The following is a 13123-nucleotide window of genomic DNA, read 5'->3' as shown; positions in this document are numbered from 1 at the left end:
CGACTATTCTCTCGTACATTATCGTGGAGAGCCACCGACGAGGCTGAGGGCAGTTTTGATCGTCTCATTACCCCCCTTCTCGACGCTGTTGATCCTCGAGGGACCCTTGACCCCCACGCAAGCCATCATCGCAGCATTCGGATCACCTCGTCAGGGCCGATAGTCATCGATCGACGGCCCGCGGCCCGAAGCCTTTTTTTTTTTTTTTTTTTTTTTCTAGTTTTGGAGACCCACGGCTTCTCGTAGCCCGTCGTTTCACGGCATCTCCCACCGGCCGCTCTTGCCCCCGTCCTTCAGCACGACGCGCAGGCCGCCGACGACCATGCCCTTGTCGACGGCCTTGCACATGTCGTAGACGGTCAGCGCGGCGGCGGCGGCGGCGGTCATGGCCTCCATCTCGACGCCGGTCTTGCCCTCGCACTCGACCGTCGCCTCGACGTTGAGCACCGTCTCGCCGTCGGCGGCGCTCGCCGGCTCGACCTCGACGCCGACGTGCGACAGCAGGATCGGGTGGCACAGCGGGATCAGGTCGGGCGTGCGCTTGGCGGCCATGATGCCCGCGACCCGCGCCGTGCCGAGGACGTCGCCCTTCTTCATCTGCGAGGCGCGGACGAGCCGGAGGGCGAGCGGGGAGGAGAAGGTCACGGTGCACGCGGCCTTGGCGACGCGGGACGTGGCCGTCTTGGAGGCGATGGAGACCATGCGCGCCGAGCCCGTCGTCGGGGCGACGTGGGTGAGGGCCGGAAGGCCACCAGGAGGGTGGCCCCCGTCCTTCTCCTCGCCGTCGCCGTCGCCGTCGTCGTCGGGGGTGGCCCGCCGATGACGCGGGGTCGAGGAGAAGAGCCGGACGGGGTGTCGGAAGGCCGTCGGCGTCAGGGGCGAGAGGTGGGCGGAGACGCCTGCGACGCCCGAGGGACGCCGCCGTAGTAGGGGGTCCGGGAGGTTGATGGGCGGGTTCAGAGGCAGCTGTTGCGACATTCGAGGGACACGAGGCGGGCGGGACGGCTGAAACGGCTGAGAGTCTAAGTAGACTAAGTGTTCAGTCTTCCATCATTTACATGTATTCATATCGTGAGGAACAATATCCCCCCCCTGACCCCTCCTGTCCCACCCGGCCCAAAACATTGCCGACCGACCACCCTTGGTATTTTCCCAACGCCATCCGAATGCGAGAAGGACAACAATAAAAAGAAGATGAAGAAGGACAGCGAATACCCCCGAGGCTTTGAGTCGCGGGGGCGAAAAGAAAAAAAAAGGGGGGGGGGAGGGGGACCGTTTACCCACCTATCAAGATCATGGGCCTATTCTTCATGTGCTCCAGTTCCCCAATGCCCGCGTGCTTCTCTTTCTTGCGCTTGACGGCCATGCCGATGACTTGGAGCAGCTCGGCGTCGTCGAGGGCGGCGCCGAGGGGCTTGGCCGAGTCGGCCAGCCCCCGGCGGCGGTCCATCTCGATCTGCTTCATGGCCTCGAGGGCGGCGTCGTCGATGGGGTCGCCGTTGTTGGACTTGCGCAGGATGTCGCGGAGCGACACCTCGGTGTTGCCGAACAGGCACACCTTGAGGTTGCCGTCGCTCGTGACGCGCAGGCGGTTGCAGGTGCCGCAGAAGTTGTGCGTCATGCTCGTGATGAAGCCGATGCGGCCGGCGAAGCCGGGCACGTGCCACGTCTTGCTCGTGTCGTTCTTGTGGTCGCGGACCTTGGCCAGGGTCGGGTGCTTGGCGCGGATGACGTCGAGCATCTCGGCGTAGCCCAGCATCTTGCCCTTGTTCCACCTGTTGCCGTCGAAGGGCATGTACTCGATGAAGCGGACCTCGACGTCCTCGTCGCGCGTCATGTCGACAAAGGGCAGGATCTCGGCGTCGTTGCGGCCGCGCATGACGACGCAGTTGATCTTGAACTTGACGCCGGCGCCGCGGCGGTTGAGCTCCAGGATGCGGTCGATGCTCTTCTTGACGGCGTCGAAGCCGTTGCGCCGCGTCATGACCTGGAACATGTGCGGGTCCAGGGTGTCGAGGCTCAGGTTGACGCCCGTGAGGCCGGCCTCGACCATGCTGTCGAGCTTGCGGTGGAGGGAGAGCCCGTTGGTCGTCAGGCACAGCTCCCGCAGGCCGCGGGGCCGGAGGGCGCCGATCTGCTGCATGAGCGGCACGATGTCGCGGCGCACCGTCGGCTCGCCGCCGGTCAGGCGGATCTTGTTGACGCCCTGCGACACGAAGACGGAGGACAGGAGCACGATCTCGGGCGTCGTCAGGAGCTCGCTCGTCGGCGACAGCGGCACGCCCTCCTCGGGCATGCAGTACACGCAGCGGAGGTTGCACCGCTCGGTGACGGATATGCGGAGGTAGTCGTGCTGGCGCTGGAAGGTGTCGGTGAGGAAGTCCGAGAAGGGTCTCGCGTCCTCGACGAGACGGCGGCGCCGGGCGAGGGGTTGCTGCCGTTCGGAGTCAGCCGTCCCGTGGGCTGCGGCGGCCGCATTCAGACCCCGCGTCTGCGCCTGGGACCGCGGTGTGCGTGCTGGTGCTGGTCCATATCCGTGTCGTCGTAAAAGCTGCCCGTTGGCGCGCGAGACGGCGCGTGGCCACGAACTGTGCCTCATGGTCGCTCTCATATGAGAGAGGTTGAGGCGAAGAGGCGGGGTGGGTGGCAGGGATGAGAGTGAGAATGAGAATGAGAGTGAGAGTGCGGGAAAGAAGAGAGTACGGTTCACACACTACTCATTCCCATCACTGAGTTGACACACACACACACACACACATACACAAGCAACGGCTAGAGAGAAAAAGAAGAAGAGATTTAAAGCTGGTAAGACGCGGGATTCGAGCTAGGGCTATGACCGGTCATGCTATCACAATGATGAGATGAGTTGGCCATCTCCGAATTCCTAATTGAGAGAGATGTGAATGGCACCGTGAGTCAGCAAAGGCGTGGCGATAGGTGATACCTACCTACCTATCCACGGCGGGGGGAAGATGGCCGCTGAAGTAGGAAGAGACCAGTGCACAGGTCACCGGGCCACGCGGAGTTGAGCGCTGCTTTAGCGGGCCTGGCCTAAGTACCTAGGTACCTAGGTAGCCTGCATGGCGGTCAGTAAGGAGCTGCAGCTGGTCTTGTTGGCGATAATGCCGCCGCGCTGATTGGCCCCGAGTCGTCGGGGTCGTCGTCGTCCAGCCGGCAGACGAGAGGTAGGAGCCCCGCACTAGTCCCGAATAGGCAGCAAGGTAAACAACGATGCGTCGCCGATGCATTTCGGGCTTCTTTGCGACGACGGCTTTTCTTCAAGACTCCGCCGGGATCCCAAGAGAACACTTGCCGCATTCAACTGTACAGCAAAAAGACGCACTTCTTCTTACCTACTCACTACTCGGGTGCTTACGTCGACGGCGGTCGCGCTTACCTTGCCGTCGGGTTGCTTCGATTCGTTGTCTCATACCTTTCCCGAATAGGCCCAGTCAACTCTGCTGCATCGCCATCCATGCAACACCATGTACTTCTCAAGGGTCTTCAAATGTGAGATAAGGCACACTGCCATGACGCCGAACCCGAACCGTACAGAGAGTCTGACCTGAACTTTGCCAGCATCGTCGCACTGCGCGTCGAGTCCCGATGGCAATCTGATTGCAGCCCTGTCTCCAACCAGCATCACCGTGCGATCTGTCGAAACCTTGGAGACGATTCATAGTGTCAAGGTGTCCCCCAAACTCGGCCCCGCCTACGCTCTGCGATGGTCGCCTTGTTCCCGACGAATCCTGGCCTGCTTTGCCGATGAGATCCACGTCTACGCAGCTTCGACCCCGAGCTACCATGCCGTCGTCAGGAACCCGGCAGCCCCCAACTTGAAGCCGACCTTTGTCCAGTTCGGCTCGTCAGATGCCGAAATCTTCATGTGCTCCTCCTACGGACTCAAGTTCTCCATCTTTGACCTGGCAACATCGTCGACAGTCGAGATCAGCAACCCAAAGTTTTACCAAGCTGCGGCTGCCTCGCGGGGCTTCGCCCTGAGGCCCGGTTCAGGCCATCTGGCCATCCTCACCAGAGTGGCCGGCAAAGACATCGTCAGCATCCATCACCCCAGAACGAGAGAGGTGCTTCGGTCCTGGCAGCCCGACACTGCCGACGCCCAAGCCCTGACCTGGACCCCCGACGGCCGCTGGCTCGTCGTCTGGGAGTCTGCAGCCCAGGGGCATAAGATTTTGTTTTACACGCCTGACGGCCACCTCTTCAAGACGTGGCCGGGTCCCTCGTCTACAGAGGCGGAGGATCAGCATTACGAACTCGGCGCCGGCGTGAAGGCCTGCCAACTCAGTCCGGATGGTGCCCGCCTTGCCGTGTGCGATCACACCCGCAGCGTTCGCGTTCTGGATACCAACACTGTCACCGAATCGATGAGGCTCAATCACCCCGTAGCTATCACTCCGAGGGAGACCATTCAGGCAAGTGACACGGCCTTCTATGAAGACGGCTCTTTATACTGATATCAGGAGAGCAGATCTGGCAAGAACAAATCGGCACCGGCCAGCCGGGTCCGCAGCGTTCCTTCTCGAGAGCGACTCAGGCTGTATCCGCCCCCGGCCGGACGAACAACGGAAGTACCGACGCAAAGCCAGCCCGGACCCTAGCCCTGTTTGATGCTTCATCGAGTCTCCTAGCCACGACGTTGGAGGACTGGCCAAGCACTGTTTGGGTTTGGGACCTGGCGTCGTCCGAACTCCGAGCCGTCCTGCTCTTCCACGGCAACGTGTCTGCCTTCAACTGGCATCCGACTCATCGAGAGGTGCTAATGGTGACGTGCGAAGGAGACAGCTATGCAGGCCTGGCGTTCGTCTGGGACCCGCTCTCCGACGGCCCCAAGACTGTGGACTTTGGTGGACAGTTACCGGAGGCAAAAGTCTTGGGAAAACCGCAGGTCTCATGGCTTGACTGGACCGGAGATGCCGCTGTCCTCCTGCTGGGAGATAACAAATACCACATCATGGCGTCACTTGCGGATCCTGAGGAATCGGTGGCTCCCTGGCAGGACGCGCAACGCGGTGATCTGACCATGACCACGGGCAGAGATGAAACCCAGCTGTCAGCACCTGCACTGGACGGCTTCGATGAGGACCTGTCCGGCCTAGACATGTCAGAAGTGGATGACACATTCTCCTTCAAAAGGACATGATGGATTTGCAGCGCCGACATTCCAGCGTTCGAATTATCGCTACACGCCAACCCCCTCAAGCAGCCCGTGTGTAGGCCAGCACCAGCTTTTTGGCTATCGACGGCCCTCCTTTAGGCTTCCGGTTGTCCGCAGGTACCAGCAGCTGGTGCACCCAGGGGCACAGTTAGGGTTCTGTACCGACTATCCGAGTCAGGCTCACGTAAAGGGCCGGGATCAGGAGAGGATGTCGCCATTGCACCTTTATCCTGCAGGCATCCGACGAGGTATCGTCAGTTCCTGGGGGTTGAGATGCCTGCAAAAACGTCGGGATCAACCGCAAAGAGGAGAATTCAACGGATCTCTCAGGTCCAAACAAGGCTGAACATGTTCGCTGAACCTCGACAAGATGTCAAGGCCCTCCGCCAGTCAAGTATCACCCGGCGAACACAAGTCTCCCTGCCATTACCATCGGCTACAGTTCTTGCCCTTACCCGAACCCTAACGAGTCAAACGATGCGGTCAAAGCGATAGCCAACACGACATCCAGTCGGTAATGCTGCTCGCAGCCTTTGGTTAGAACTCCGAAGCCCCCCCTGATCAACGACATATGACCGCAGCAGGCCACAAGATCACTGCTCGTCTCTTCGGGTCAGCAGCTGTGGTGCATCTATAGGCAGGAAGCCGCAACAAAGAATAAGTTGCATCAAGCAAGCCGACTACTCGAACTCCGTGTGGAGAGTGGCAGACCGAACAGATGGGGTCCAATGGGATAGTGCATGGCGCGGGGGGCTATGACTGTTACTTGGTGATTGTCTCCGAGAGGAAGACGGGCATTCGGTAAAAGGCCAATCACTGCTCATCCCGGTTCAGCCCTGGAGACGATGGATGGCATAGACAGCCTGGGCCGCACCACTCCGGTCTTGGCATCTATCCAAGGAGCCATCCGCCGGCAGAAACATGCCCACGATACAGTCGTGGACACACGCCCCGTCCCGATAGAGCGTGCGGCCCTGTTGTCGAGGAAATAGCGCAGCCACTCTCACTGTCGTGGCCAAGTAGAAATGTAGAAGGGGCTTTGGGTGGTGCCCAGGGAACCCGGAATAATCGAGTGAACAACCACAAAATATCAAAGCATTTGACTTATTCCGTCCACGAAAGAAGCAGCCCCCACCCATCCGTGACCCTGTTCTTCTCGAGCGCGTCGGGGCCAAGACGCCGCAATCTTTGCGCCGGATCCCGTCGCCACTGGCATTCCTGAAGCTTGATCCAAGCGGTTTTCTGTACCGTCTCGCCCGGCCAAGGCGAACAGGGATGGACCGGCTTACACGCCACGGGTCGGAAGACGCGAGACCAGGCTCTACGAACCTCTCGCTCCTACTACACTGGCGGCCGAACAAGGCAGTCGCCGCACCGTAAAAGTCGCAAAGGTGGCACGAACGGGCGAGCTGAACGAAACTTCCTGCGTGGTGTAGCTTTCTCTACTTCCGTCTACCGCCCGTCATCTCATACAGACATAAAGAGAGTGCCCGCAGGCCGCTCGCTCTCCTTTCCCCGGCATCGTCCTTCTTCTAATGGTATCCCGTCCTTTTTCCTCTGCCCCCCCCCCAATCATCATGAGACTCAGCCACGATCCTCACCCCCCAAAGTTCATCTTCAGCGCGATGGTCGGCTGGCCCGACGCCTCGGCCTCGGCCGGCTCCGCCTGCCCCTGCTGCCTGCCCCACCGGATCACCTCCTCGAGGAACGCCCTCTGCCCCTCGTTGAGCCCGGCGACGACGGTGCGGAACGCGTTCTGGTCGACCGCCGCGAGCTCCAGCAGCCTCGCCGACGTATCCCGGTAGCAGTCCTCGCCCTCCGACGACGCGCGCGTCAGCAAGGTGGGCAGCACGAGCGCCACGGCGACGGGGACGCGGTCCCGCGGCACGGTGCCCACGTACTGGCTGAGCGAGTGCGCAACCATGGACCGTGCGTTCTCCGGGTCCTCCGGCGCCGTGTTGGAGACGAAGGCGATGAGGCGCGGAAGCAGGTAGCGCGCGATGGTGTGGTCTGCCGGTGTCGATTTGGCTTGCAGCAGGAGGGACCTGATGCAGTTTGCTGCGATTTTGGCGGTCTGTTGCAATGTTAGTCCACATGAGGAGGAAAACTCTCCCGCATCCGAATAAGTTACATACCATGCGATCTGTGAGACAGTCGATCACCTCGTCGAGGTATCTCGCCACCAGAGGATCGTTCGCCGCCAGGTGGTTCGTGCCGCCCGTGAACAGAATGGTGCTCGCCAGCAGGCAGTTCTTGACGCAGATGAGGGACGTTGGCACCTCGCGCTTCTGGGCGTTGAGGTAGATGGAAAGGAATCGGCGCAGGCAGCCCTGCAGTTGAATATCCGTGGGCGACGGTCCCTTGCCGTCCTCGCCGCCGCTACCTGCCCTGCGGGATTTCGTCATGCTCCCGACAAAGCGCTTGAGCGTGGGCAAGGACTGGGGCACAATCACCTCCTGGCACCCCGGCGTAGCGAGAATGGTGGCCAGGATGTGAATGATGCAAGCATGGAGGTCCGTCTTGATGATGGAGGGGAAGACCTCAGCCGCGTCGACGAGCGCGTTCAGGGACGATCGAATGAGCAGTATGGCCTCTTCCGTCATCTGGTGGCGGACGGGCTGGTTCGCCTCGGCGAGGTTGGGCAGGAGGCCCGCGAGCACGAGGACGATGATGCGTGTGAGCTCGAACAGCTGGTCGATATCGTCGGAAAGGTCGCCGTCGTCGCCAGAGTCCTTCTTGCGGGCCGACGGGTGGGAGACGCAGAGCGCCCTTGCAATCTCGACAATGACGCCTTGAACGTCGAGCCCCTCTGTCAACACCAGCCGGTCGAGCAAGTCCATGGTCTCTGAGAAGATGGCTTCTCTGTAGATGGCATGGCCGGAGACGCTGGGGTGGAGGATCTTCTTGAGGGCCTGCAGGATGGCAAGGTTCTGCTCTTGGGTAGCCAGCGAGTCGCTCTGGCCAGGACGCGTGGCCAAGGCCTCGAACGCGATACCAAAGAGAACGAAGAAGAATGCGACGGGCTCGTCGCGGTAGTTGATGTCAGGCCCCTTGGTGTGACCGTTGGTGCTCAGCCCTTCAGACTCCTTCCCGTCCAGGGCGTCAAAAACGAACTCGCTATCTTGCTCAATCAGGCTGGCAATGGCGTCGACAAGCTTGAGCCACGACTCTTGGTAGAACTTGAGCAGAGTCTCCCGGTTCAGCGCCGCATAGATGGTGTCGAGACTACCAGACAACGACGGGGGCCCCAGCGTCATCGAGATGTCGGGTTCGAAGCGCAGACGAGCAAATTCCCGTAGGGACTCGAGCCACAGCGGCGTCAACGTTCCAATGTGCGGCTTCAACACGTCGAGCAGGTACTTCTGCTCGGAGCTGGCAACCTGCAGCTCCGCCCAAGCCGAAAACACCGACATCTTGACCATGACTTGGGCGTTGGAGCTAAGACCTTTGAGATCACCGATCCCGACGTTCTCATCCTCTTTGGAGAAGTTCTCGAGCGCGGAGACCAGGGTCTTGAGGATGCGGCCCATCCTGTCGATATCCGTGACGATGCCCGTCGAGATGAAGCCAGCGCAGACATTAACCGCTTCAGAAGCCAGCTCGGGGGACGAGTCCGCAGCAAAGGCGGGCGTGAGCGCCGAACTGATTTGGGCCTGGTACTGCTCCAGAAGCATGGCCTCGTCAAAGTCTGGGTCCGGTGTCCTCCCAAACATCTTGAGGAGTGCTCCGATAATCTTGAGGCCCCACACGCGCAGCTCCAGGACACTAGACGTCGATGCGGAGAAGGCCATGCGGACAACATCGCCAATCTTGTTCTGAAGCGCCAGCTGGGCGGCGGACTCACCGTTCGTCATCACATCCTTCGCAATCAGGGCGAACATGTCGTTGATGCAGCTAATGGCAAACGTCGTCACCTGCCATCGCAGAGGCTCGACCTCGGACGCGGCCTTGTTGTCTGGGTCGTCTTTGGCAGTGCCGGCGAAGCCAGCGACTTCTTCATCTTGCAGATCGGGCATTCCACCCGACTTCTTGGTCGCGGCGTCCGACTCTTCCTTCGCCTTGACCCTAGTCATTTTCAGTACGTTCTGGAACCTTTGAAGCCACAGAGCAGTGTCGGTTAGACACGTCTGGCGCATCCAGTTCCTGATGATGTTTCTGATACCGTCATGTGTCGGTGCAGTGTCCAGGACCAGCCACAACTGTTCCTCAAGGCCCTTCTCTGCGGCATTGATCACGTCATTGGGATCCCTCTTCATAATGTTGTACAAGCCGTCGACAGCAACGTCGCGCAATATAGGAATCTCTGACTTGAGGTACTTCTGGAGCAGCCTGACATACTCCTCAAAGTTCATGTAGCCAGGTGCGTATAGGGACAGGTGCTCGAGACAGCTCAAAGCGGCTCGTTGCACCAGCAAGTCGTCCTCTTCTTGTAGCTGGTTGACAAGGTTGAGGATAAGCTCCCGTGACTTGGTGGAATCTTGCAAGTCAGGGCCGAGCACGTTGATAAGGGAGTCGACGCATCGCGTGATGGCTGCTGAAGTCGACAACTCCATCTCAAGGTTCATAGTGATAGCGGACGAGATCTCAGGGTGGTGCGTGTCGGAGACGTACAGCTGGGCCAGCATTCCGAGCGTGCTGGGCACGTACCCCGCGAAACTCAGACCAGCAGCATCCGATGCCAAAGCCAGCGCCTCCAGCGCCCAAAAGTGGACAGTAGGGTGGGGGTCGTTGCACAAGGACATCAAAATGCCGAGAATCGTCTTTAGGTGGTAGCCCGCGGCCATACCGCCGACCTTGGTTTGGATGGAACCCAGTGCCATGGCGCAACCCGCGCGGGCGCTCGGCTCGCGGTTGCTCACGATGGTGTCGACGAGGTACTTGATTTCGTGGTTGGTGAAGGCGTTGCCGCAAGCATTGCAGAGTCTCGCCACGGCAGCATAACCGACGCTCCGGACGTACTGATCCCCATCAATGACGAAGTCTCTCAGCATGTCCTGCAGGAGCCTCTCCACGGCAAGGTTCGTGACATTGCCTGGAGATGACTGGGTCTCCCTGACGGCCACGCGCAGCGTCGACAGAACTGCGACCGAAACGTTGACATTGATGGCTGCCTTCCTTCCAGGATCTCTCAGCAGGGTGCCCGCCGACATGAACGTCCTGACCTGTTCCAGAACGCTCTCCTGTACCTTGGGAGGCGTGAGGGGGAAGACGAAGGCAAACAATTGGATGGCCATGTTGATGACCTCGGTGGCCGGGGGATCGGGGTTCATCGGCTCCGAGGCGGTGTCGCCGACGTACAGGAGAGATGCGTCGTGTTCCAAGGAGCCGCACACTGGCGACAACAACAGCCTGTCTATCGTCTCCTCGGGACTGTCCGTCTCTACCGGCGTCCCTTCTATCAAGTTATCCTGCTGTCCCGGCAGGCCCTTGATTTTGAAACCAGAAATCAGTCCAGTGATGCCGAATCCCGAATTGTCGCCCACGTCCCAGACAGTCTCGAACGTGGCTGCAGCGTTCGCGATGGACGCGCTGAGGGAGTTGGCCGAGTAGTTTTCCGGGTCCGCGAAAAGTGATATGGCGATCGTGAGAAGGTTGGACTGGAGCAGGGCCTCGCTGCCGCCGGCCGGACTGAGGTTGACCAACTTGATGTAGCACTGAAGAACGCGGCGCTGGACCATCATGTCAAGATCATGCAGCTGCAACGCCGGCGTCAGTCTCTGCGCCACGTCGTCGGTGATCTTCTTCGAGGGCAGTGTTTTCAAGAAGGCCGACGTGTTCTGGAGCATCGTGGCTATGCGTTTGGAAACGTCAACCGTCAAGAGTCGGTTGTTAAACTGCAGGAATGACAGGATAGATCCCAAGGCGCATTCCCTGACGTGCGTCAGGAACGAAGCCTCCAGGAAGCTCCGGTGCGCGGTGTTGTCTTTCGATAGCGGCTTCGGTAGCGCGTTCTTCCAAAGCAGAAGCAATTGCGAAAGGTGAATCTTGACAAAGTTGGGCCCAAGGGACATCAGACCTCCGATCAGAATCCACGCGACCTGGATCTGGGTGCTCGAGACCCTCAGCTCAGACTGCCCACTCGACTTCAGCAGGTTCGTAGCCATGGTCAAGACGCGGCTGTTGATGTCAACGGAGCCATGTAAAGGCCGCGCGGGGCTGGCACTGAGCGTTGCCGCCAGGCCATGGGCAAACCCAACGCATCGTCGAGGAGAGTTCCGCCCGCTGGTGAGCAGTGACAGCTCGCGGCTCAGGCTGTTCATGCACACAGACAAGCACGGAAGGAGCTGCTGCGGGCAGGCTAGGACGAAGGCCTTCATACATGCTGAAGCATGGACCTGAACCGAGTAGCTGGGGTGCTGCAGGACCTGGAGAAGACCGTCTCGGCAGGACTCTGCAAAATTGTTCGCCGCAGAACCCAGGTCGTTGACCAGCGACGACGCCGCGCCGAGGGCCGCAATAAGGGTGTGCTTCGACGGCTCCGGGCGCTCAGTAAGAGCCTGAGGGTAGTTCTTAAGTACGTCGCTGATGATCGACTTGGTCGCTGTCGTCTGACCAGACTCGCCCAGGATCTTCTTGCCAACGATCTCCTGGAGGATCGTGTCGACGATGCGCCGCGAAATGAGAAGACGGTACCGATTGTTGAAAATGTTGGGGTGCCCCAGCAAGTCTACGGTCAGATTCTCGAGAATTCTGAGGTAGTTCGTCTCAACCGTCTTCTCACCAAGCTTCCGGAGGACCTTGCCGTAGCAGACACCGATGGCCGCCCTCGCCTTGTTGGATGTCGGCATTTTGGTGTATTGCGTAGAAAGAACCTTGAGGATCTCCGTGAGCGAGAGCGCGAGGTCCTGCGTCCTTTTTCCGCCCGGCGCGGGGCTGCCGGGCCGCGACGTTGGCAGGTCGTCCTCGTCGGCGACCATGCTGGCCTGGGTCCCTGTGCGCTTGGGGGGTTTCTTTGAGAATCTCTTGGACGCCTTCGAAGCCAGCGGGGCGGCGCCGTCCGCGACACCCGTCTCAGAGTAACCCCGCACCATGGCCTCGGCGAGAGCTTCCGCAGCTGCATGTCTCACCTGCGACGAGTTCGAGTCGATGACCTTGAAAATGGCGGCCTGGAGCTTCTCAAAATCGCTCGAGTTCTCAAAGTAGGCCGTGTGCCGAACCAGCGCCCTCAGGCAGCGGCACGCCGACACGACGACAAGCGAGCCCTTGTCGCTCGTGGCGTAGCTGCGCGACTGCTTAAAGATGTCTCTGGCAACGTTCTCATCCACGCTTCCCTCCACCATCTTGACGACCTTGCTCAGGGACCCGAAGACGGCGGCGCGGAGACCGGCGTTGTTGGACGACGACTTGAGCAGCTTGACGAGGGTGGCGCAGACCAGCTGGTGCAGGCCGATGGCGCTGTCACCAGCGGAGGAATAAACATCACCCAGGCACACGACAGCGGCATGCTTCGTACGGGGGCCGGTATCGGTCTTGGACTTGGCGCCGGAAATGATGCCGACGAGGTCGTTGATGGTCTCGAAGAGAAGCTTCCTGTCGCCGTGGCCGAAGATGTGGGCGAGGCACTTGCCGAGGTCATTCCTGACGACACGGCTCGGCTGCGGCGAGGGCAGGTTGATGATCTGGAAGATCTCCTTCTTGAGGTAGAACTGCTGGGCAGTGCAGTCGTCGGCGGGGAGGCTGAGAACATGCTTGGACAGGGTCGAGACAAAGGTCAGGAGAAAGAGCTCCTGCTGTTCGGCGGGGAGGGATTGAAGCTTGGATACATCGAGCTCGGGGGTTGTGGTCGCTAACGAGTCCGCGGTGGCGGCGTAGGGGGAAGCTGATGCTGGCCGTGGCGGTAGCCCAGATGCAGCTGTCGATGGTCTGGGCGAGGGTGCTGCTGATCTCGCTGTTTGCGCGGGGTCCCCATTGGAGCCATTGGGGGCTCCTGTCGACGACATGGGGGAC

General features: G+C 60.3%; 4 protein-coding genes across 4 annotated transcripts; 1 reads left to right on the top strand and 3 right to left on the bottom strand.

The window, feature by feature from the left end:
• Positions 1–255: 255 nt before the first annotated feature.
• LY79DRAFT_511262 (Molybdopterin cofactor biosynthesis C domain-containing protein) lies at positions 256–978 on the bottom strand (the record flags this gene model as incomplete). Its single annotated transcript, XM_060554247.1, has 1 exon — positions 256–978. One exon carries the CDS (start codon positions 976–978, stop codon positions 256–258), a length of 723 nt encoding a protein of 240 aa, XP_060416366.1.
• A 298-nt stretch (positions 979–1276) lies between these two features.
• Positions 1277–2599, bottom strand: LY79DRAFT_668107 (molybdenum cofactor biosynthesis protein A; the record flags this gene model as incomplete). Its single annotated transcript, XM_060563474.1, has 1 exon — positions 1277–2599. The coding sequence occupies one exon, from the start codon at positions 2597–2599 to the stop codon at positions 1277–1279; it is 1323 nt and encodes a 440-aa protein (XP_060416365.1).
• Positions 2600–3485: 886 nt separating this feature from the next.
• Positions 3486–5161, top strand: LY79DRAFT_588715 (WD40 domain-containing protein; the record flags this gene model as incomplete). Its single annotated transcript, XM_060560947.1, has 3 exons — positions 3486–3510; positions 3580–4433; positions 4490–5161. 3 exons carry the CDS (start codon positions 3486–3488, stop codon positions 5159–5161), a joined length of 1551 nt encoding a protein of 516 aa, XP_060416364.1.
• A 1612-nt stretch (positions 5162–6773) lies between these two features.
• LY79DRAFT_511411 (armadillo-type protein) lies at positions 6774–13116 on the bottom strand (the record flags this gene model as incomplete). The annotated part of the gene is made up of 2 exons (XM_060554261.1): positions 6774–7250; positions 7312–13116. The coding sequence occupies 2 exons, from the start codon at positions 13114–13116 to the stop codon at positions 6774–6776; spliced, it is 6282 nt and encodes a 2093-aa protein (XP_060416363.1).
• Positions 13117–13123: the final 7 nt, after the last annotated feature.

Source organism: Colletotrichum navitas, assembly GCF_030913465.1.
Source record: "Colletotrichum navitas strain CBS 125086 chromosome Unknown LY79scaffold_16, whole genome shotgun sequence".
NCBI classification, from domain to species: domain Eukaryota; kingdom Fungi; phylum Ascomycota; class Sordariomycetes; order Glomerellales; family Glomerellaceae; genus Colletotrichum; species Colletotrichum navitas.
This window is presented reverse-complemented; position numbering and strand designations above follow the sequence as displayed.